We start from the raw sequence: 23,164 nt of genomic DNA on the forward strand, positions 1-23,164 counted from the left end.
GCACAAGTATGTGATGGGAGAGATGCAGTTTGACAACAATCAAGGTTAAAAAGATCTGTAGTTTGTCTAAAAGTTCAATACAAATCTAACACATAACAACAACCAAAGAAGTTAAGATGGAATGCTGTGTAATATAGAGGCATGCTAGCTAGAATAAGACAAGTGACAATTACATATTACTCTTGACTATTATCTTCATTTCTATGTGCCATATTTTAGAAAGGATAGTGACTAGCTGGAGAATATCTTAACAATGCAGTATAGTAGAAACATCCCAGGACTTAAAGTCAGAAGACCTAGGTTCAAATCCTAGTTCTATCACTGCTTCTTTTTTTAGCCTAGGCAAGTCCCTTAACTACCATTGGTCTCAGTTTTCTCATTTATAAAATAAAGAAATTGGACTAGATGAGCTCCAAGGTTTCTACCAGGTCCACATTCTAGTACTGTCTAACCATAAATAACAATTTTTTTAAAAACTGGGTTGTTAAACTAGATATATACTAATATAAAACATCGTGGATTGTTTAGCCTAAAAAAAAAGCTTCAGAGGAATAGCGGTCTATAAATATGTGAAGGCTATAGGACAAGAAAGGGATGCTACCTGATCTTGTCCTTAACAGCAAGATGGAAACACTGGGTAAAAGTTGTAGGGAAACAAATTATAAGATAAAAACAAGAAAATTCCTGAGAATAATAGCTTTCCAAAAGTGAAACTAGGATGACAGAGGATTTCTAGACAAACAGAGGCTGAATTGCATAAACCTTTCTGGTCACTTCTAAATCTCTGATTCTATGACATGACCCAAAAAGGAAACCAAAATAAAAGGTCTTGATGTGATGAAGATAGAGAAGGAAATAACATGACAGCAATAAAGAAGAGGTTTGCAAGAGATCTGATACTCTTTGAAGGAGGAACATTCCACATTTAAGGAAATGCTAAAGAGGAAACAGGCAATATAAGTCAGTGGGGATTCTATTACCACCATTACAAAAGAACTAAATGGTGATTCCCTAAGAGAGCCATGGACATGGCCATATATACATACAACATCCATCAAACTCACCAAACATTTAAATTTCCTGACACATATGGAAATCAACAGAGCAAAACCGTATTCTATCATTAATGATTTTAAAGTCTCTGTTCTTCTCTTACCTGATAATTCCTTTCAGTACCCTCTGTTGGATCATATCCCATCTCTTGCCTCCTAAACATAGGTTTCTCTCATAATAAACTAAAAAATACTGGGGGGTGGGGGGAATTATCTTATTGAAAATTTGGAGGAACATGCAATTAAGTGATATCATCCTGAAGGCAGCAAACATTTATTGGTTACTAAGTGTAAGAGACTGCATACATAGAACTAAGACCATAACACTGAGAATAGTTTATTAGTGTATATGTATTAGTTCTTTGTATATAAATATTGATTTTAGTCATGAAAATTATGTAAGAAAAAAATTCAACTACAAGGTCAATTATAGTATAAAAAGGAATATAACAAAGTAAGCCCTTACTCCACGACAGAAATAAAAGTGGTATATTAAAGTGTGTGTGTACAATCTTAGAAAAGCTATGAAATCATTATGTTTCCTCTCAAATGCCTGGCAAAGTGTGATAGCACATGAGAACAGGATCAGAACATGAGTTGTATTTTAAAGGACAACATTTTAGTTTAAATACTATTTAGAAAACTGTGATAATTCTAGTAACAGGGCAAACCTGGATTCATAAAGAAGCTTTTGTTAGTAAACATGGTTTACTTGTTTTTTTTAAAGTATTAGATATTAAATTATAACAAAGCTGGAATTTTGATTTACTATCCTAATAAAATACGCAAATAATCATAAGAAAATTTTATATAAAATATCAGACATTAACTTTGTAAATAGTATATATACAGATACTAGCAGGTTTACCAATATAGGAATAGTTGTGTCCCATAAATTAACTATTTGTAACTCAGAAAAAGCAAAGGTGAAGAGCTTCTAGACAGTAATATATTAACTTGGTACTAGGCTTATGTTTTTCAGTAACCTATTGTCAATGCTTAATTTCAATTTACAATGGAAAGCAATAAGATAAAAACTTTGTCAATCAAATCACAAAAACGAGCTTATTTTTCAAAGGAACTTTAAATGTAAAAGAATAATAATTCTCAATATTCCTAATGAGGAATTAATAAGCTTTAATAATGAATAATTCACAATCAATTTTACTATTAAAAAAAACACCATTTCTGGTAACAACGGTGTAGTGAAAGAACTTGCTTCTAATTTTATTACAAAAAACAATGGCCAAGAAATAAAAACAACAACAAATATACGTACCAATTATCATTGCCATTGCACTGCTATTACACTGGCCCAAAGCAGACAAAATCTGGCTCATAATTTGTTGATTGGCCAACACTAAGTCAGCTACATAGGCAGTAGAACCTTGAGTACTGGAGCTGCTTCCATTGCCATCCTTGCCTCCTGAGACTTTTTCTTCATCTGAAACACTGTCTGTAGTACTAGTAGCCACTGGAGCTCGAGCACTGTATTCTCTATTAGTTGAAAGGGGTAACTGTACCAGAATATTGACCAGTTTTAACAAATCAAACATAAGCTGATCCCTTGTCATTTCTCCACATACTGCTTTGGCATCACCTGGACGAATTATGTTGGCAAAGAGTCCCCCAAAACATGCACGAGCACCTACTGAACTGTCTGATCCACTGCGAGACACTACTTTGTCAGAGCAAGTAATATAATGATGCACTAGAAATGTAATGGATTCAATAACAGCGGAAATAATGCTGACGGAAACTACTTCAAAATTTTGCTCCAGTGTGAATTCTAAGAGCTTCACTTGCGCATCCAGAGGTCCTTGGCCTGTCTGAAAAGCACCCCTGCAATAACAGAGAAGTGATTTAAACATGCACACTGGTCAATCATTTCTTAAGAGACAATTTTAAAGTAGCTTATGAAATGAACACAAGAAAGCAAAACAATATTTCAAGCAACTGGTTTTTTTTTTTAACTTGGCATTTGGGTTAAGCTGCAGGCTAGAACTTTTACATTCATTAGAGGGTTCTCTTTTCCTTTCACTCTTTTCCTTTTATTTTAAAATTTTATTTTAGCCAACGTAGAAGAAAGATTTTCCTTTCTAATTAATACAAGATAAAGAGATAGAAAAGAAAGCCCTGGAAAAGGCAGTTGTATAAGGAGGTAAAGCACCAAGCTTCACCCCAAATGAAAAATACTCCAGCTTCCTACATGTCTTTAAAATTTAGCTTTTATATCAGAATCAAAGAATGTTAAAGTGGAAAGAGACTTAGTGGCTAACTCATCCAATGTGTAGGTATATCTCCTCTACATAAAAAATAATGAGCAATCATATAATCTTTGCTTCGAAAGCACAGGGTGAAAGATGGACGGACTATTTCAAATCAGTCCATTCCTCCTTTAGATACCTTTTATTTACGGTAATTTTCATCCCTGACATCAAGCCAACATTAGCTTCTTGGCAAATTTCAATATTGTTCCTTGTTCTACATTCTAGGCTCAATCAAGAAGAGTCTTACCCAGTCTATCTTACACACAACAGCCTTCCAGGGAAACTAAAAATAATTATGTTCCCCTGAGTTTTTGCTCTCCAGGCCACATATGTACAGTTTCTTCAGCTGATCTTCACTAGATGCACACAAAGACCTTCACCATCATGGTGAGAACAGAATGTATTTTTTGTCAAATAGAACATAAGCTCCTTTTGGACAGAGACAACAGCCTAATAGTTTATTTAAAATCTCCTCGCATAGGAACCTAGATATCACTGCTTCATACATGGTACAATCAAAATAAATTAAACCAAACAGCAGTTGTTAAAAACATATTGTATATATGGAATAATGATTGAAATTAAAGTTCTCTTTATAAAGAGAACTTTATTAAGCACCTACCATAACAAAAGAGACTGAGAGATAACAGAGAAAGTAACATGAAAAAAGAATGATGCACTGCAATAAGTATGAGATTTTCAGTTACCGTGGGTAAACTTAACTCTTAATGCTACCATTTACTACACCTCCTTTTAGTTCCCCTGACCAAAAGTTTATCAAGAAAACAAATTCCAAAACTCTTTGTCTCCCAGTACATATTTAAAATATGATAACAGTTTAAGTGTTTTATAAATCTTAGCTATTATTATGTATGATATGAAGAATCACGTATAACCAATTTCAATGAAAAATGTCATCAATTATCAAAATTATTTTTTAAAAATTCATGCTTTACCTCTCTGTTGAAAGTATATGAACTAGCTTTAGCAAAAATTCACTAAATATCTGAGGACATGTTGAAGAAAGGTGCACTTGTAATCTTGTAAGAAATTCTTGCATAGCTTGTGTAGCTGTTGGCCCAACCTGAAAGAAAAGAAGATTATTCAAAGTAATATTTATGTTGAGGACTGAGATAGATTTTCCTGCTATGCAGACACACCTACCACATGGGATCAACAGCATCATTAAATTATTTCACAGTGTAGTGTTTCTACATTCTGGGTTTTGTTTTGTTTTGGGGGGGGCAATTGGGGTTAAGTGACTTGCCTAGGATCACACAGCTAGTGTCAAATATTTCATCTGAGGCTGGATTTGAACTCAGGTCCTCCTGACTTCAGGGCCAGTGCTCTATCAATTGAACCACCCAGCTGGCCCTCTACATTCTTAAGAAGCTTAAACATGATGAGTGATTTATTTATTTTTGTTTGTTTGTTGGTTTATTTTTTTTGGTGAGGCAATTGGGGGTTAAGTGACTTGCCCAAAGTCACACAGCTAGTACGTGGCAAGTGTTTGGTCTGAGGCCGCATTTGAACTCAGGTCCTCCTGACTTCAGGGCTGGTAATCTATCCACTGCACCACCTAGCTGCCCCCGAAAAGATGTTTCAGTTAGAACTCAGTTTGTTTTTGTTTTTTGGTTTTTTTTTTAATTTGTAGGCAATTGGGGTTAAGTGACTTGCCCAGGGTCACATAGCTAGTAAGTGTTAAGTGTTTGGTCTGAGGCCTTATTTGAACTCAGGTCCTCCTGACTGCAGAGCCAGTGCTCTATCCACTGCGCCATCTAGCTGCCCCCATGATGAGTGATTTAAGTGGCTCAACTTCCCACATCACTCAAATTCTAGCACACTGTCAGGTACATAATAAGTACTCAATATATCTTATTGTTGATTGGGTCAAATAACTCAACCTCACTGTAGACACTCTACTACTTCTTAAACTGTCTCTTCCTCCTGGTTTTATCAGCTAATACAATTTACTTTCAGTTCACTTGACTAAGTAAAAAGAGTTTAATCTGAACTCTTTTTTTGTGAAAACAGCATAAGCTAAAATGGCTATCATCTCATAACTATAAATTTTTAAGAAAAACAAGTCCAAAGTGTTAGGAGAAGAGAAGTTCTATGCTAATACATTATTCTTACAGTTAAAAAAGTGGTACAAACATTCTGGAAATCAAGTACAAATCCTGAGAAAAAAAATAAAAAACAATATTGAAATGCTCATGACCTTTCAACCAGACACTTTACTGCTTGGTGTAATATACACCACTAGGTTAGTGACAGAGAGGACAATCTCATATACATCTAAATATTCATTACTATTTTTTGTTACATAGGTGTATATAACACTGGGGAATGATTAAAAGAACTGTGGCCCCAAAATGTAACAGAATATAACTATGCCATAAGAGACAAGGAAATGAACAATATGTGCTAACATTGGAATACACTTTAATTGATGCAGAGTGAAGTAAGCAAAATGAGGATAACAATATCCATAAAGAACGAAAACAATGTGAATGCAAAGTACTATAATATAAAACTGAATGGTGTGTGAGATTTAAAAAAGGAAAAAACAACCAGCACACTAAAGTCTATAGGAAGAATATGATTGTGCAAGTGATGATGAAGCAGAAGAGATGAACAATTTTCTGAGGTAATCAATTCAGATTATTTTCCTTAGTCCTCATTAGGTCAAAAACAATGACCTGGGGAAAGGCACATGAGAAATCTTTAAAAATGAAGATTAAAAAAACAGAAAGTTCAAAACAAGCATGAACATGAAGATCCCAAAGTTGCTTTCATAGATGTGATGATCATCATCATAACGGCTGGCATTTATAGAGTGCTTTAAAGTTTGCAAAACACTTTACAATAATTATCTCATTAAATCCTCATAACAATCTTGCAGGATAGGTGCTATTATTATCCCCATTTTACATATGAGGAAACTGCCATAGACAGAGATAAAGTAACTCACCCAGAGCGATACAACTATCGAAGTAACTGAGGCAACATTTGAACTCAGGTCTTTTTGAACCCAGATCTACTTCTCTATACCTCAACTGGGCCCATCACTGCTGCAAGGCAATTCTATCACACCTCCCTAATTAAATTTCCTAGTCCACTCAGCACAGTATTTCATCTAAAACTTTTTTTTAACTTCTCAGACCTCTTGTGGCTCATTAAAAAAAAAAACAAAAACAAAAAAAAAACTAACAAACCCTAAAATGTTTTGAGCAATATATTTCAGATGCCTATCATTTCAAATTAATTAACTATCACTTGTTAAAATAAATGGCAAAATTAAAATATGTATGCTTACACCTAGAAATAAAAGGAACATAAATATAAAATGTAGCTGATAAAGCATTATATTTCCTTATATTAATTTCCTTTTCTGTTTTAATGATCATTTGTGTTTTCGTTGAATGGAGTACATAGAGTTACATTTTCCCTTCATTCAGAAATACAGATAAAAGTAGAAAGAGATGTGGCATTGGTAGATGAATGTTAAATGACATTAAGCACCATATTTGAAATTAATAAGCATTGAGAAAGGAAACAAAATTGATGTTTCCAAATATATACCTGAGACATTTTCACTAAACTAAAAGCATCAAATACCATGTAACCCAGGCATAGATTGTTAGATCATTTCTATTAGAGCACGAAAAAAAAAGCCAGAAGTCTGGAAAAGTATTTCTTTACTCATATACATACACACATACAAAGTTAAATAATGAATTTATCAAGGTAATTTCCTATGATAAATTAATTTTAATGCAGGTGAAAATATAAATATTAAAGGTTTACCATGCCAAACAAATAGACTAATGCTATAAAGGAAACTTGAATTTGCAAGAGAATATAAACTTAAAAGACACTTATTCATTCTAATACTTTTAGTAAGACTAAAAACAATGTTTGTGAGTAGCACTGTTTTCTTGCCCTAATCACTTAACAAAGAATATTAATGGATTTAAATGAGAGAAAATGCAAATGTATATTTACATACTGTAGATAATACAGTAAACTATGAAAAATCTCAAAATGCCTTAATCCAGATCACTTCCTTGACTTTCATTAAATTTTCTATTTTTCTTGATGTTATTTCATAATACCAAGAAGGCAACTTATAAAAAGCACATTGATGAAAAGAATAACAGTACAACTTTTAGAAAGAAGAATGTGATTTTTATATTAATGAAGTGTGGAATAATTATGTAGGGAAATATTTTAGACTAGTTTTATGGCATTAACTAATGTATTTTACACACATACGTATACTACAATTAACGTTTATGTCTTATTACTACATTCATTCTAGCAGTTAGAAATGTCATACTTTCCTGGGATTTTGCACTACACTTTATACTCTTATTATAGTCTTAGTATAGTTTATCTGACATACAGTTAAGAGAAAATTATATGTGATATAACTATTGTTTAATTCCTATAAGTAGATTATTAAATTTGCATAAAATTAAGGGTAAGGGGCATGTCTTGGCATCATTGCTAATGACTAATCCAATACTTTGCAAAAAACAGGCACCTTTAAGTAACAATTTAGTTGAGTAATGTCTGAGAAATTTGTTTCTTTAGAACTTAGACGAATTATTGATACTGAAAAAGCTCTATTACCTGTGGACTGTGTTGATTTGTTCCATGTGGACTAGTTCCTGAAAGAAATTTTACTAAGACATGAATAAGATTAGGATCTGAGACCAGTAGATGGGCAGTACTTTCCTGAGTTCCAATAGCATTACTGGAAACAGCTACAAAATAACAACATATAGAAGACAAAAATCAGTTCTGCTATTGAGAAAATGTTGACAATATTTTGGAAGCTATTAAATGTTACGGATGTCATTTTTCATTTGTATTTTCTGTACAAAATGTATAGATGCATATTAAGTGCACTTCTATATAGCATGTTTTATTTGCCCTTCTCTACTATTTACTTTGCTAGACTTAATCACAGATCATACCCAAAGTCTCAAAGATTCTCTTTCACAAAGCACTTTTAAAGTTATTTTCATGTCCTGGTAATAAAAAAAATCCAATATAGCATCTATGAATATTTATTACCCTAGAAAATACAAGCAGACACATATAAAATAGTCAATATGTAATTCAACATTCACTACTTTTGCAGGCTACAAAGTCGCATTTTTAGGGATCAATTCTTTTAAGTTATTAATAACAAGCCACAGAAGTAATTAACCAGTTTTGCAAACTTGATGCTATACAAATTGTTGATGTTATAGAGATTTCCCTCAACTTGCTAATTTTTATAAATTCATCCTCTCTACTGTAATCTTAGAGTGATATGTATACATGATAATCTTAGGATTAGCCTTAAGATGGAAAAAAATGAAAGTGGCTCAACAAAAATTTATCTTAATGCCTTGACTAATCTTGATTAACTTTGTACTTAGGAGAAAAAGTATCAAAACCAAAAGAAAAACTTTATTTTTATTTCAGGACATAAATTTTTCATTTCATTTAACATGTTCCCTTTGATCATATTCATTACATATCTCTAACATCCATTTATAAAATAATCATTGCTAATACAAGAATTAAGAATTTAAGAGTTTGAAATTTTGCTATATAAACTCATGTATAATAACTATGCTGACAACATTAATTTTACAAGAGGTACATTTCCATTTGATACAGGCTAATAACAGTCTCAAATTCATAATGGAATTTTACAAAAAATTTATCTTGACAACCCAATATCGTATTTATTTTTTTTTCTTTTTAGGCAATCGGGGTTAAGTGACTTGCCCAGGGTCACACAGCTAGTAAGTGTCAAGTGTTTGGTCTGAGGTCAGATTTGAACCCAGGTCCTCCTGACTTCAGGGCCAGTGCTCTATCTGCTGCGCCACCTACCTGCCCCCCAATTTCATGAAAACCTTAATATTCCCTTACTCAAAATAGTAAAAGTATATTTTAGGGTTACAAAGAAATAAAATTTCAAGTTAACTTACAGTTAAGCTGCATGTTTGTCATGAGGGTTAGGCTATGAAGCACTAGGCACCACGTCCGAAGTGAAGTATTGGGATACCATGCCAATACTGTTAAGAAGCTAGTTATTGATGCTGTAGAGAAAAGAGTTGGAGAAGGGACAAGACTATCTTTTAGAAAAGCAATCTGAAAAAGAATTTTCAGGTCTTCAATGGGCTTTATAAGAATGTAGAACACATGACTCAAAGTTACTAGATCATTAAAAAGATAAGCTTACTCTATAAATGCTACTCGATAATAGTATAGATAGATAATAGTCAGAGAATAAAAGATCTTCATTGACAGAAGGTCCTCAGTGACCATTAATTCAAACCAGGACTTTTGCATGGCTCTAATTATGAGGAAACTCTTATCTGAAACACAAACATGGCTCTTTACAACTTATAAAATCATTTTTCCTTATTCAGCTCTCAGGTGCCAGCAGAACAATTTTAATCATTTTTTAGCTAAGAAGACCCTTACCAAAATATTCCATGTTCCTTTCTGTGACTATTCACTGTTGTCTCCTGAATTCACCCATATTTATTCTCTCTCTCAAGCTCTGTATGCATGTATACGTCATTTTCCCCCCGCAATAACATTACATAAGATTTAGCCTATCTCATGTCTCTTTGTAATACTTCACACCCTTGTATAGCCATACTGTCTCAGGATATCATATTTGCTTTTTTTATGTTAAAATCCTAATTCAGCTTGCTTAGTACCCATAATATGCCATGAGACGCTAAGAGATCCCAAATCATCAATATAAAAATAAAACAATAAAAACATACATTTTGTTAGCACCAACTATATGCCAAAATTCTGTGCTATATAATGGGGATGCAAAGATGAAAAAGAACCCTTGCCTTATTTCTTTTTCTTTTCTTTTTTTGGCAAGGCAACTGGGGTTAAGTCTCAAGTATCTAGTCTGAAGCCACATTTGAACTCAGGTCCTCCTGACTCCAGGGCCAGTGCTCTATCCACTGCATCACCTAGCTGCCCCTACACTCCCTTCTTTCAAGGTAGTTACACTGCCGCAGTTACACAAGATGCCCCAAAAGCGAGTGTAGTTTTAAGCTTTAATAATTTTGGTTGTATAAACACAACAAACTTGTTATTTGCATTTCTTTAATACATAATCAGTTTTTGAATAATAACTTTTTTACTTTAACAAAGGGCATTCTGTTGTTATGTACTGCATGTGTGTTAATTTCTGGATTAGCACTTTCTCACAATGGTTGATTGGCTAAGGAGGTCTCCTTCTGTACTACCACAGCTGCCTGATTGATTTACATTAGATCTTGTGGGGTCACATTAAAACTGTCATTTATACAACAAAACCTCATTCTTTGCAACATCTTAAGGCTAGGAAAAGCAGCTAATAAAAGTTTCTACAAAGTTCAAAAGTCAACTAGAGATGGTGGTTATGTTGAATTTTAAAAATAAACATCAATACTTCAAAAATTTAGATAATTAGCCTTTAAAATTTTTTTTCCTGCAAATCGTAGTATTTATACACGTGGTTGTGGCATTTATACTTTTGAAGTTAAAGCACAAAACTTCAGTAAGACTTTTGGGACATGTTTTATTTGTGTAAGGCGCTACTTTAGTCTTGATAACTCTTTTACCTTGATTCAAAGATATGACAGGTGTCCGATTAGCATTATATAAGAAAATGTCAGCTCCATGTTCTTTATTCCCAGAGGAATTAGAATTTAGACTTAATGTAAGCCATAACTGTAGAAGGGACTCCAACTAAAAAGTAAATATTAAAAATGAAGCTTAAAAAAATTTGTACAGTCAACAGTATAATTTTTAAAAAGATGAAACATACTTAAATTTATGTAAATAATTATACTTCAGCTTAACATTTACTCTTATTTCCTAGATTAGCTACATACATACACACATATTAAAATTTCTAAACATAAATGTTTTAAAATCTCATCCTAATAGCATAAACACAAAAGAATAATCTTAATCCTAAATCTATACTAGAAAAAACCTATATACATTCCCACTTATGTAACTACATGCACAGGCTGTTGTTCAGTTGTTTTCAGTTGAGTCCAAATCTTCATGGCCCCATTTGGGGTTTTCTTGGAAAACATACTGGAGTAGTTTGCTATTTCCTTCTCCAACTCATTTTACAGACGAGGAACTGAGGCAAACAGGGTTATGTGACTTGTCGAGGATCACACAAGTCACACAATGTCAGAGGCCAGATCTGAACTTGTGAAGATGAGTCTTTCTGACTCCAGGTCCCACACTTTATCCACCTATGCATAGCCCCATATGCCGTTATTACAGAAAAATAAAGCTTGTCTTCAATTTTGATACATTTAATTAAATGTCAAAATACTTTTTATATAAACCTTTCTCCCCAACACTCTAACATCAAATCTTCTACAAATAATCACTTTTCCTAAATGAACGCATAAAGGAAAAAATTATAATTTCACGTGTTCTCAGCGCCATACCTGAACATGATGAACTTGGAGCATGGAAAAAAGTTTGTTGAAGCAAGTACTCAGCATGGGGATGGAGGACAATTGAATTATCAGCTGGTTGGTTGGGTTGGCTGCCTGGAACCCCCGTAATAATGAATCATCTGTTCCAGTGGGAGACTGGGAAACTGAAAATTAAACCAATACTTCCATGATTTGTAAAGGAAATAAACTTAAATTTGAGAACAACATGATTCTCTTGGACATACATACACATAAAGTTAAATGACAGTGTGACATAAAAACTACCTAGAAAGGTTGCAATGACAGACAGATTTATGCATTTATCTGACTGAAGGAATGTAGCTGAACTAAACACTAAATCCCTTCCTGTATATAATTCTAGTGCACATGATAAATCATAAACAAGCATAAGAGTTTATAAACATCTGACTCATACCATCAACACTGCATGAGCACTTACTGAATGTACGGCAGAATAAAGTATTAAATTTGTGCTTCAGAAAGCCATACTACTCAGGGAGAATTTATGTTTAACTTTAAATAAAATGAAAGACAATTGGTTTGCAAAGATTTAAAGGCAGCAAACCTAGCAAAGTTTTAAAAATCACAGTATAAAATAGTTTTTAGTTACATGTCGGAGATGTGTTTGTTAATGCCTGCAAAATGGAATCTGCCTCCAAAGTGGACATCATTTTCAACATAAGCTCTGCTTGCTGTTCAAGTCCAACTTCTAGACGTGCATCCAGAGCTACAAAAATCAAAGGAGAAAAGAACTACAATTTAAGAAAAGAGAAATAAATAGCAAAAATGAAACAAATACTGTAATATTTATAATTATAAAAGCTATACTATCCATATTTTTTAGATCAAAAGTATCATTGTCCATAGGATAAAACTGTAAACATTCCACACTACTCTTTTTTTTTTTAAAAGGCAATTGGAGTTAAGTGACTTGCCCAGGGTCACACAGTTAGTGTCCAGTGTTTGGCCTGAGGTCGCATTGAACTCAGGTCCTTCTGACTTCAGGGCCTGTGCTCTATCCACTACGCCACCTAGCTGCTCCAATTCCACACTATTCTTAATTTGTTTCCACATAACATAATTTATGGAGTTCTTCCTCAGACTGATAAGGTTCATTTACTCTCCCCATTTGACCTGATGTGCATTTACACTTCCTCATATTGAACATATAGTATTTAATACGGAGATTGTGTTGATGAAAACTGTTTACTGTAGAATTTTTCAAAGCCCTATTCATCTCATATATACTCTGGTTCCTTTAATATTCTCTGAACAGATCTTATTACAGAAGTTGCCAGTGCAGCTCCATGGCACTTGACATGCAGTCTGGAAGATCCATTTCAATTCTAGCCTCAAAACACTTATAAGTGTGACTCTGGACAAGTCACTGACTCTCTTTTTGTCCCAGTTTCCTCATCTGTGAAAACTACCTTGCAAGGTCATTATGAAGATCAAATGATACACTTGCAAAATATTTTGCACAGTGCCTGGCACATTGCAAGTACTATATAAATACTATATATTATCTAAATAGTGTCTCCCCCTTAAGAAAGTAATCTCCTACAGGGACAGTTCTATATAGTGCTTAACACAGTACCTGGCACACAGTAAGCACTTGATAAATGACTGAAGGAATCAATTAGAAAATATGAAGAAATGTATATATCATTACAGCATACTGAAACGGTCCAGATAGGTTTATTCTTTGTTGACTATAAATGAGAATTTTGCATAGTAGGATAAAAGACAACCTTAAAGGATGAGGTAAATAAGTAGTCTCCCATATATATGTAAGGATGACAAAAAGTTTCTTGATAGACGGAAGAAGAGAATATCCAATAGAGAGTCCTCTGAGGATCAATATTAAATTACATACACACACACTCATTTTGTATATATTCTAAATACACATATATGGTATCTCCCCGAAAAGACTAGGAGCATCTTGTAAAAAGCAAGTGATTGATTTTTCTGATCATATTCTAGTACCTTACTTAGTGTCCTGCACATATTAGATTGGGTGAGCTATGTTCATTAAAGTATTTTTTTGCCCATATCACAAGTGCTAACGTTTTTCAAGACAAAATATAAGAATTTCCTCAATATATAATAAAGTTATCCTAACAATCTATTTTTGGATAACACTGTGCTGATTGCTTTAAGCCTCCTCAATGAAAACCAATTTCAATGAAACCAAAATTGGTTTACCAACTCACAGGAAAAACAAAACAAAAAGGGATAAAGAACGCAAAATAATCAATTCAAAATGTATTAAGCACGTTGCATACACTAGGCATTAGAGACTAAAATAAAACAGATCATTATTTCAAGGAGCTCACATTATATAATGGGAAACGTGCAAATAAGTAAGTTCAATGGGGAAAGAAGAGGAATAAATATCAGAATGAATCAGAAAATGAATTGCATTCCAGTTCTGGTCAACACAAATGGTGTTAGATGGATATGAAATGTTATGAAAAGAGAACCAAATTAGGTCAGTATGGTGAACCATAGAGTATCTAAACAGAAGTGATATTTAAGAAATCTTGAAAGGCAGGCAGGAGACAATTCATTAAAGAATTTAAATACAAAAGCAATTTGTATTTTACTCAAGAAGAAAGAGGGAGCCATTAGAAAGCTTTTTAAAGTATGAGACTGACAAGGTCAGACATGCTTTAAGAAGTTTACTTTGGCAGCTCTGTGGCTAAAGCTCAAAAGGTGATAAGCATCTGGTAGGCAGCCCACTGAGCTAGCCCAATACAGAAGGATAATGAACAGAGACATAACCTGAGTAGACGGAAAAGATTAAAGTGGATGACATTTGGGAAATCCCACTGCAATTCCAAACTATTAAATAAGGAAACGCTAACTTTCTTAACACCTCTTTATCTCAAGGACTCATAAGGGTTGTTAAATAATGCAGTAAGCTACAAACAAATCTTTAAATAATCAAAGAGTAAAATTATACCTGGTAAGTTTAAATATGGAAAATGTTAACAAACCATAATCTGCCTATGAGTGGCCAAAGGATAGAAAAAACAATTTCTCAAAAAAAAATTTTTTTTTTAAACTATTCATAGAAGCACTATATACATATTACATATAGTGACAAATATTTGCTATGTAGGAAAAAATATTTTAAATAATCAGCACAAAATGACTAGAATATAAAATCACTAACAAAGTATAAGTAAATGTAAACAACAATAAAGAACTGATCTGTAAAATTACAAGAAAGGAGAAAATTCTAATCTTTTGAAAATTTTATTATTTATTTTTAGCATTCATTTTTTTAAAATTTTGAGTTTCAAATTCTCTCCCTCCCATCCCTCACCCACTCATTGTGAAGGAAAGAAGAAAAAAATTTTTGAAGAAATAAGATATATTAAGCATAACCAAAATAACAACTAAGTACAAAAAGGCTACTTTAAAAGGCAACAAAAATCTTAGGAATAATGGATAATAGTGGTATTAATTTATAACACAGAAACCTGTTTCCTTAAAAAATGCAAAATTATTAACAGGCTTCATGTAACATCTATTATTAGTTAAGTCAAGTCAAGAAGCATTTTCAAGTGTCTACTATGTGACAATAGCTTTATTAATTTCTGGAGAAAGAAACAAAGGCAAAAAATATCCCCTGCTCTCAAGAAGCTCAAGCTAAATGAGGAGACAATCTGCAATTATATACATACAAACGATAGAATGAAGGGTAAACTGAAAATAATCAGCAGATTGAAGGCACAGGCATTAAGGGGAATTGGGGAATGCTTTTTGCAGAAGGTGAAATTTTGGTTGGGGAGGGAGGGAAGGAAAGAGGGAATGAGCATTTATGTAGTACTTTCCCTGTGCCAGGCACTGTGCTAAGCACTTTACAAACATACAACAACCCTGGAATATAGGTGCTATAAATATCTTCACTTTACAGTTGAGGAAACTGAAGCAAAGTTCAGGTAAATTGCATAGAGTCACAAAGCTACTACGGATAAGCTCATAAGAAAAAGGATAAAACCGTAAGAATAAGGATAAGACCTGAAAAGACGCTAAAGGGCAGAAATGAAGAGGGAGAAAATTTTAGCCATGGGAAAGAACCAAAAGAAAATGTTCTGAATTAAAAAATAAAATATCTGGAAGGACTAACAGCGAGTTGAGTATTTCTGAAATACAGAAAAGAGGGAAGGGAGTAAAGTGTAAGACAACTGGAAAGGTAAGAAGTAATTGGGTTTTGAAGGACATTAAAAGTCAAACACTCAACATAATCCTTGCGTGTCATCTTAAGAGCTGTCTATGAGTGAATATTTTGGTAGAATCGTCGGAGAATATTCTTTGGACTTTATGGACATTCAAACAAAAATTTTCTAATTAAAAAATGTAAACCAAAATACATAATTTTTTGAAAATTACGGATCACTGCTTAAGTACACGGAATTATGCTTTATGTTGCTGGTTGAAAAAAATAAATCATAATCACGAAATGTACACTTAACAAGTTTTCATTTTGAGCAGTCAATATTTTAACATGTGAACAATAAACATCAATGGAAAAATCTAAACAGCTGAAAAGTAAAAAGCAAAGAAATCAAAAAGCTATACCGGTTTGTCAAATGAACTGCAGACAATAACTGCTTAAGAGTTTCAAAGAACAGAAGTTAAATCAAATCTCTAGAGAGTATAGACAGACTTTGCTACATTCCTATCCAAAGTGCTCCTAAAAACCTCAGCCAGCTTATTTACTAGGCAGTTACTTGGATAATGGCCATTTGGGGCCCAATTTTTAGATCCTAACAAGCAGAAGAATAAATTGATGAATCTCTAAATGTCTGCTAAAAGAACAACAAAACCACACTCATCACAGTACACCCCAGTGTACTCTCAGATGACCTCCACTTTCCATTTCATTTACTTAATTTCTGAAATAAAGATTGAAGTAAGGCTATATACAATGAACACTGACATCAATAAAATTAATTTGCAGGCTCACTCACCAAAATTAACCTCAAGATACACTGTACATGTTCATTCTTTTTTTTCCTTTGCCTGTTATTATTATTCTGTTATCATGATTTCAGTAGCTTATTAACTACTAACAAGCAGGAACTCTGTGTTAAAAAAGGATACTTCCTTTGTTCTTTCATCAGTTCCCATTTAAATCAAATTATATTTATAATCTTTTCACCTACTTTTGGAGTTTTATTAAAGCTGTCAAAAGGTAGTAAGATAAAATTTTTATTCTATGTTTCTAACTTAATGAAATGGCCCCAAATGTCTTATAAAACTTTATTCAATAACACATACTCTTTAAAGTAGGGGGGAAAATAATAGATGAACAAAATAAATCAAAACTGGTTTATTAAAAAGTTCCTAAGCAGATGGAGGAGAGATACATCCAAGATAAGTATCCAAAATTGTACTTATGTTATGAATTATTTTTGTTTTCTATTTACAACTGCACAAAAGGTTAGGTAAAGGAAACAAAATCAAAGTCTTACTAGTTTTAGAGCTGGCAAATACATAATACTCCTACGACTTACTAAAAAAAAGAGGATGGTTTTTGCAGTGATACTACTGGGATTGTGATCAGGAATACTGACATTCAAGTTTGACTACAGATACAGTCTGATTTTGGACTTATCTTCTAAATCAGGATGTCTTTTGATAAAAATTAATGGAGGCAGTTCCCTATACTAATGACATCACAGATTCTTCTATCACATGAGACAAAAAGTCTTAGGAGACCTTCCAGTCATCCCAAAAGTTCTACTCATTCACATTATATTTCACTAGCAAAAAAACAAAACAAAACAAAACATTATACTTACCCTGAGAAACTGACACACTAACAGTCTGTGATCCATTTTTTTCTGTGGTTGCTGGTGGTTTTGCTACAGGGATTCCAAGACCTCCAATGTAAGGGTTATAATTGTAGGTGCCATAATCAGCACCCCAATAATCATACCATGTGCTGCTTATAGGCTTGAAAAAATGAAAAAAAGATAAGAGAATGTGGGTTATTTTCCCCCATCCACTTTGGTGAACTCTTCTATCTACTGTGTCATAATTTATAATTAATTCCTTCCAGTTAGTACCATCTATTTACAAATTCCATGATGACATAAAAGTTCCTGAGATTTACATTTCTCAAACACATAGCACACCTCACACTTAGGTAAACTGGTTATAAAGAGTATCTAGTATATGTTTAAATTCAGTAATTCTACCTCTCATACCAAATATTAAGCAACTGCCCCCTTAATCTATAGCCAAAATTAAAACTATTTTCAAAACATTTAAAAATTGCCCATTTTATGTAACAAAATTATTTTGTTTTGTTATTTGATATAAAAGTCTTTCTTTCTAAAAGTTCAAATGTGGAATAATCTAATCTGTACTTAACCAAAACAACACTGTACTATAATGATTACCTAATTCTTGATTTACATACTGCTAATTCAGAATGCAACAACAATTATGAACACTTTTCTCATTTAGTGAAACCAATTAAACTCTTTTAAAAGAATTATCATTTTTCCTCCATAGTTTTATTATTATTGACAATAATTTATAAGAAATATTGTTATTAACATTATATTAACTTTACAACTTATGTATCATTTAAAATCAACATCTCATCGAATTCTGTAATATTTAATGTTGAAAATTGTACAAACAATGGCCTATGTTGTGGATTCAAACCTATTTTTCAGTATATAAGGGACATTAGACAAACACTTACTGGTTAAAAAAAGAAATCCCTCCTGGGGACAGCTAGGGGGTACAGTGGATAGAGTACCAGCCCTGGAGTCAGGAGGACCTGAATTCAAATTTGGCCTTAGACACATAACACTCACTAGCTGTGTGACTCTGGGCAAGTCACTTAACCCTTATCGCCTCACCTCCCCCCCAAAAAAATCTCTACAAATTAATTTAAATATTTAAAGCATGCCATACCTTGAATACTTTCGCTGCAAGAGGATCTTTTTCCAAATCGATATCTAAAGGATCAATGTCAACTTCCATCAGATCTTGTAATAACTCAAGATCAATTTCTTTATCTTTTTCCAAAGATGAAAGAGGGGGAGCACCTACGATTGAATTTGTTATAATGTTATAATGTTATAAATGAATATTATAAGTTCTAAAGTTAAAATGAATTACCTGAAATTTAGCTTAAAAATATAAACACATTTAAAACTTGCCAGCTAAAAAAACTATATATGAAGTATTTCTGATTTGAAAATTTTTTTACAATGTCATTTCAAAAAGGACATAAAAGTCTTTTAAATGTCCATATTTCTGATTATAGTCCCTAAGTATATTTTTAAAATTTGGGTTTTTCTATTGTACTTAATAACACCAAAATATTAAAATCCACATGCTAATTTAAGAAAGAAATGCTATTCTAATTTAAGAAGGAAAACTATTACAAAATATAAATATATTTATTCACCTGTGATGTCATGTGTCAGAGGTTCATCAATAGTTTCTAGCAATTGAACTGAAGACTGTTGAAGAGAATCATCAGAGTCACCAGTTGTTGTTCCTACATCTTCTCCTACTGCCCCTTCTTCCATAGCTTCAGCAGCAATTGGTGCTAACAATTCTCCTGTGAATAAAGTCACAATAACTCTCATAAGCAATATTTTTCTAACAATAAATTTTAAAACAAATTAAGTCATTCTCTTTAGGTTTCAATAATGAAAAATGCCAATACTATTCATTATATATAATCTAGCTCATTATTTTCTATGAATAATTTTTACATGAATTTGATAATGCTCAAGGAAATTGTGATGCAACATTTTAATATACAGGTAATAATCACTGTCAACACAATCTTCAAGTAGTTTTTGTAGTATACATGCATCAAAAGGACTCTCGAAATAAATTACAAATGTAATTTCTTTATTATATTATAATTATTATATTATTAATTATATATATATTATGTAATGTAATTATAATATAATTTATAAAAGCCAATGATAATACTTAACAGTTTTTTTAGAGTTAAAATAATTTTTTCATGTACAAATTAAATGTGCCACCTGAGAAAAAGAAATTCTAACTTACCTGCTAAGATGTCCTGTAGCATACAACTCAAGGAGTACTGAGCCCAAGCACCACCCCAGGATATATCTCCTCTATTAAAGTCAGTTCCAACCATAAGTAATAAGAGTCTTTCTAGTTGAGGCTCATTTACAATTTCACACAAATGAATTGTTGGCCGAGTGGCATTTGCAATTCTTGCAAGAACCTTTAATAAATTTTGGGAAACATAAATAAGCATCTAGAAAGTAAAAACTATATCAACAATCCAATTTCAGTTTGTAAAATAACACTTTGGAGAAATTTAAAATGTGTTTTCTTCTCAAATTAACCTCTAAGAAACATACCTTTTTAAGTATTAAGATTTTGGGCCAACATATGTCTGGAATGATTATTCCTAGATCTGTAAGTTGTACATACCTAAGAAAGCTTCCATTATTTCAATTTTTATTCTCTATTTTAATTGCTTTAAATGAATGGCTAAAAAAAGTGCATTCAAAAGAGCACTGTGAATAAAACTTTTAAAAAAAAACTGAAAGGGGAAAACATTTTTCCACAGTAACAGACAGTTTTATTTCACTATTTTATGGCATCAAAGTTAACTATGGCCTTCTAAAGATAATCACTCAAGTGAGCTTTAAGCCTTGAACCTCCATTTCCTCATTTGTAACAAAGTGATACTTGCAATACTTAAGACTGTTGTAAAATAAAGAGGAAAAGTGTTGCAGGTAAGGAGATGTGCAAGCGGGAGAGACAGGCAGATACTGAGATGAGAGGGAAAAAAAAGATAAAAAAAAAAAAGAGATGAGATTTAACAAGATATATAAGAGAGATAAAGGGAAAGTGAACAAGAGAAGAGTGTATAACAATATGCACAGAAAGGTATCCAGCATAGAATGGCAGAAATAGAATTGGCTTTACAGTCAGGAAGACCTGTGCTGACATCCATCATCTAACTCATACTGACTATGATTGGGGACAAGACACTTCCCCTCTCTGCAGCTCCAGGCAATTCTCTAAGTTGCAGAGAGGGTATAAAGTCAAACTGGTAGATGAAGGAGTTCCTAACTGGGAGCTGCTTATACAGATGAAATCACATGGTATTTAAAATTTAAATTTAAAATGACCAACATCTTTTTTTCTCTTTATGATTAGCAGAGTGGCACAATGGTAAAAAAAAGACTTGGGACCTGGATTCAAATCTTAACTGTGGCGTTTTCTGCCTGGGTAACTTTGAGCAAGTCATACAGTATGGCTGAGAGGCTTAATTCCAGTTTCCCCATCTATAAAATGGGAGTAATAATACCTCATATCCTATCTACTGCACTGAGTTGAGAGTTAAGCATTTAGTAAACCATAAAGCAATTTCTGAATCTTAAATATTAGTATGACTTCTATTATTACTATTTATTTTATAACAACTTACTGTTTTCTACCAATTTCTAACAAATCTCATCCTTCTAATGATTGTACTATGCCCATTCCCCTTACAAATTTTTTTTTAAATGTAAACGAACTATTCTTTTACCTTACAAATAAACAAAAGGAGATCTGCATGACAAGTAAAATCCATGGAGAGAAGAAAGAGCAGAAGTTTCTGCACTACAGAGATGCAACGTTCATGGGCCAAAGTAAATGGAAGGGGTTCTATTTCTGGGTTTTCTTTTGTGGTTGAGACTTCTGTGTCTAACGTAGAGCGAGGCCATTCCGCAGTGCGACGTAAACGAATTAAATCCTTAAAGTGCTGCACAGAGAATTTAAAAAATTTTTACATCGTGCTAAAATTTTCTTAACTAAGCTATTTCAGTCTAATTTTGCATATAAAATTAAAATTGGGCACAAAATGTAAAACAAACCTTGATGATTTCTGTAGGAAAAAATTTCAAACACATAGGACTATCAAATTCTAAGGCGAAAACTGAATTGCAATTAACCTGCTCATTGGAACAATACTCAAATATTAAAACAAATATGACAGACCAATAACTAAGTTTGATGTAATTAAATATATAAAATATAGAATGTCAATACGAGTTACATGGAAACAACCAGTAGGAACAAGAATAAACGTTTTTTTCTCCCCACAGCAAAGTTCTATTAGAATTATGCTGATGGGCACACAAATATATTATCAAACCTCCCACCACACCTTTCTTCTCCTCTCCCTCCTGCTCATACCCAGACTAAATGAAATTGGACAAAACGGTGTGAAGTGGGGATACCACAGGAACAACATTACAAATGATAGTAACCTAAAAATTAGTGAAGAGAGTCAATGTCATTAGGACTCAGAGAAAAAAAAATTGCTGCTAAGAGTTTTACAATGTCAGAGTGAAACTGGGTTGTGATGTATTGATGACTAATTACTATGAAATAACATGTTACGTGGGATTGTTTTTAAGTGTCCCAAAACAGATTGTCCAAAATAATAAGGAGATGGGGTCAGTGGTTTTGTTTTAGCCTATTGGTTGACCACAAGAACTCAAGTCACTTGGGCCTATACATTAGGTGACACTTGTGGCTTTTTCATTCTAACCATCACATTTTAGCGGTCCTGAGAGCCTAAAAATTATTTGTATTACTTTTGTGGAATAACTAATTTATGAAAAATAAAAAGTCTTCCAAAACATAAATGAAGACTGATCAACACTTTTTAGGATTCCTTGTTTGTTTCCATATTTTAGTGTAAAGTGAATATACAAAGAATAAATAACTCATAGGTAGAGTAACTATTATTCTGAATTCATTCCTTCTTTTTAATTTCTAGAATGAATCAAGTCCTTTAATTACTTTGAAACAAATTCATTTGAATACATTTGATATATATCTACATCCATTATCTATATCTATATATATATCCCTCTATATGTATCCCTTCATATTTTAGGTAGGTGAAGTACATAAAAGATTTAGATTTCAAAAACATGTATTATTTTTAATTAATAATTGAGGAGTTTTAAGGGAAATAAGCTTTAAAAAGTAAATCCAAAGTAGTACAACTTGAATTAAAGTTATTGCTAGTTGTCTTTTTAAAAAATTTAGGAAACTTCTGAGAAGCCTGATTCATTATTTTCTCCTTTAATTCAGAATATAACAATTCTTCCCCTTAAAAATAACTTGTAAAACAAAAATTTATTCCTAGTAATTTAATAATTCCCTACACCAATGCTTCTAAACAGTAAGGTAGCAGCTAGGTGGCGCAGTGGATACAGCATTGGGCCTAGAGTCAGGAAGACCTGAGTTCAAATCCGATCTCAGACACTCAACAGTTGTGTCACCCTGGACAAGTCAC

General features: G+C 32.7%; 1 protein-coding gene across 7 annotated transcripts in view; it reads right to left on the reverse strand.

The window, feature by feature from the left end:
- The window catches only part of BIRC6 (baculoviral IAP repeat containing 6), a 316,937-nt gene that overhangs the window by 156,782 nt on the left and 136,991 nt on the right, over positions 1 to 23,164 (reverse strand). For all 7 annotated transcript variants that reach the window (XR_003568132.1, XM_027850508.1, XM_027850509.1 and 4 more), the window contains 12 exons: positions 21,401 to 21,616; positions 19,897 to 20,080; positions 19,274 to 19,429; positions 18,775 to 18,908; positions 17,646 to 17,799; positions 12,437 to 12,553; positions 11,815 to 11,969; positions 10,963 to 11,089; positions 9,316 to 9,426; positions 7,961 to 8,094; positions 4,279 to 4,406; positions 2,332 to 2,894 (listed from right to left, as the gene is read on the reverse strand). Coding sequence is in view for 6 of the 7 variants with exons in the window: in XM_027850508.1 (XP_027706309.1) it covers positions 2,332 to 2,894; positions 4,279 to 4,406; positions 7,961 to 8,094; positions 9,316 to 9,426; positions 10,963 to 11,089; positions 11,815 to 11,969; positions 12,437 to 12,553; positions 17,646 to 17,799; positions 18,775 to 18,908; positions 19,274 to 19,429; positions 19,897 to 20,080; positions 21,401 to 21,616 (2,179 nt within the window). In the remaining variant the exon portion in view is untranslated. The remainder of the gene's footprint in view (positions 1 to 2,331; positions 2,895 to 4,278; positions 4,407 to 7,960; positions 8,095 to 9,315; positions 9,427 to 10,962; positions 11,090 to 11,814; positions 11,970 to 12,436; positions 12,554 to 17,645; positions 17,800 to 18,774; positions 18,909 to 19,273; positions 19,430 to 19,896; positions 20,081 to 21,400; positions 21,617 to 23,164) is intronic.

The sequence above is a fragment of the Vombatus ursinus genome, unplaced genomic scaffold (genome assembly GCF_900497805.2).
Source record: "Vombatus ursinus unplaced genomic scaffold, bare-nosed wombat genome assembly UNPS02009062.1, whole genome shotgun sequence".
NCBI lineage: Eukaryota > Metazoa > Chordata > Mammalia > Diprotodontia > Vombatidae > Vombatus > Vombatus ursinus.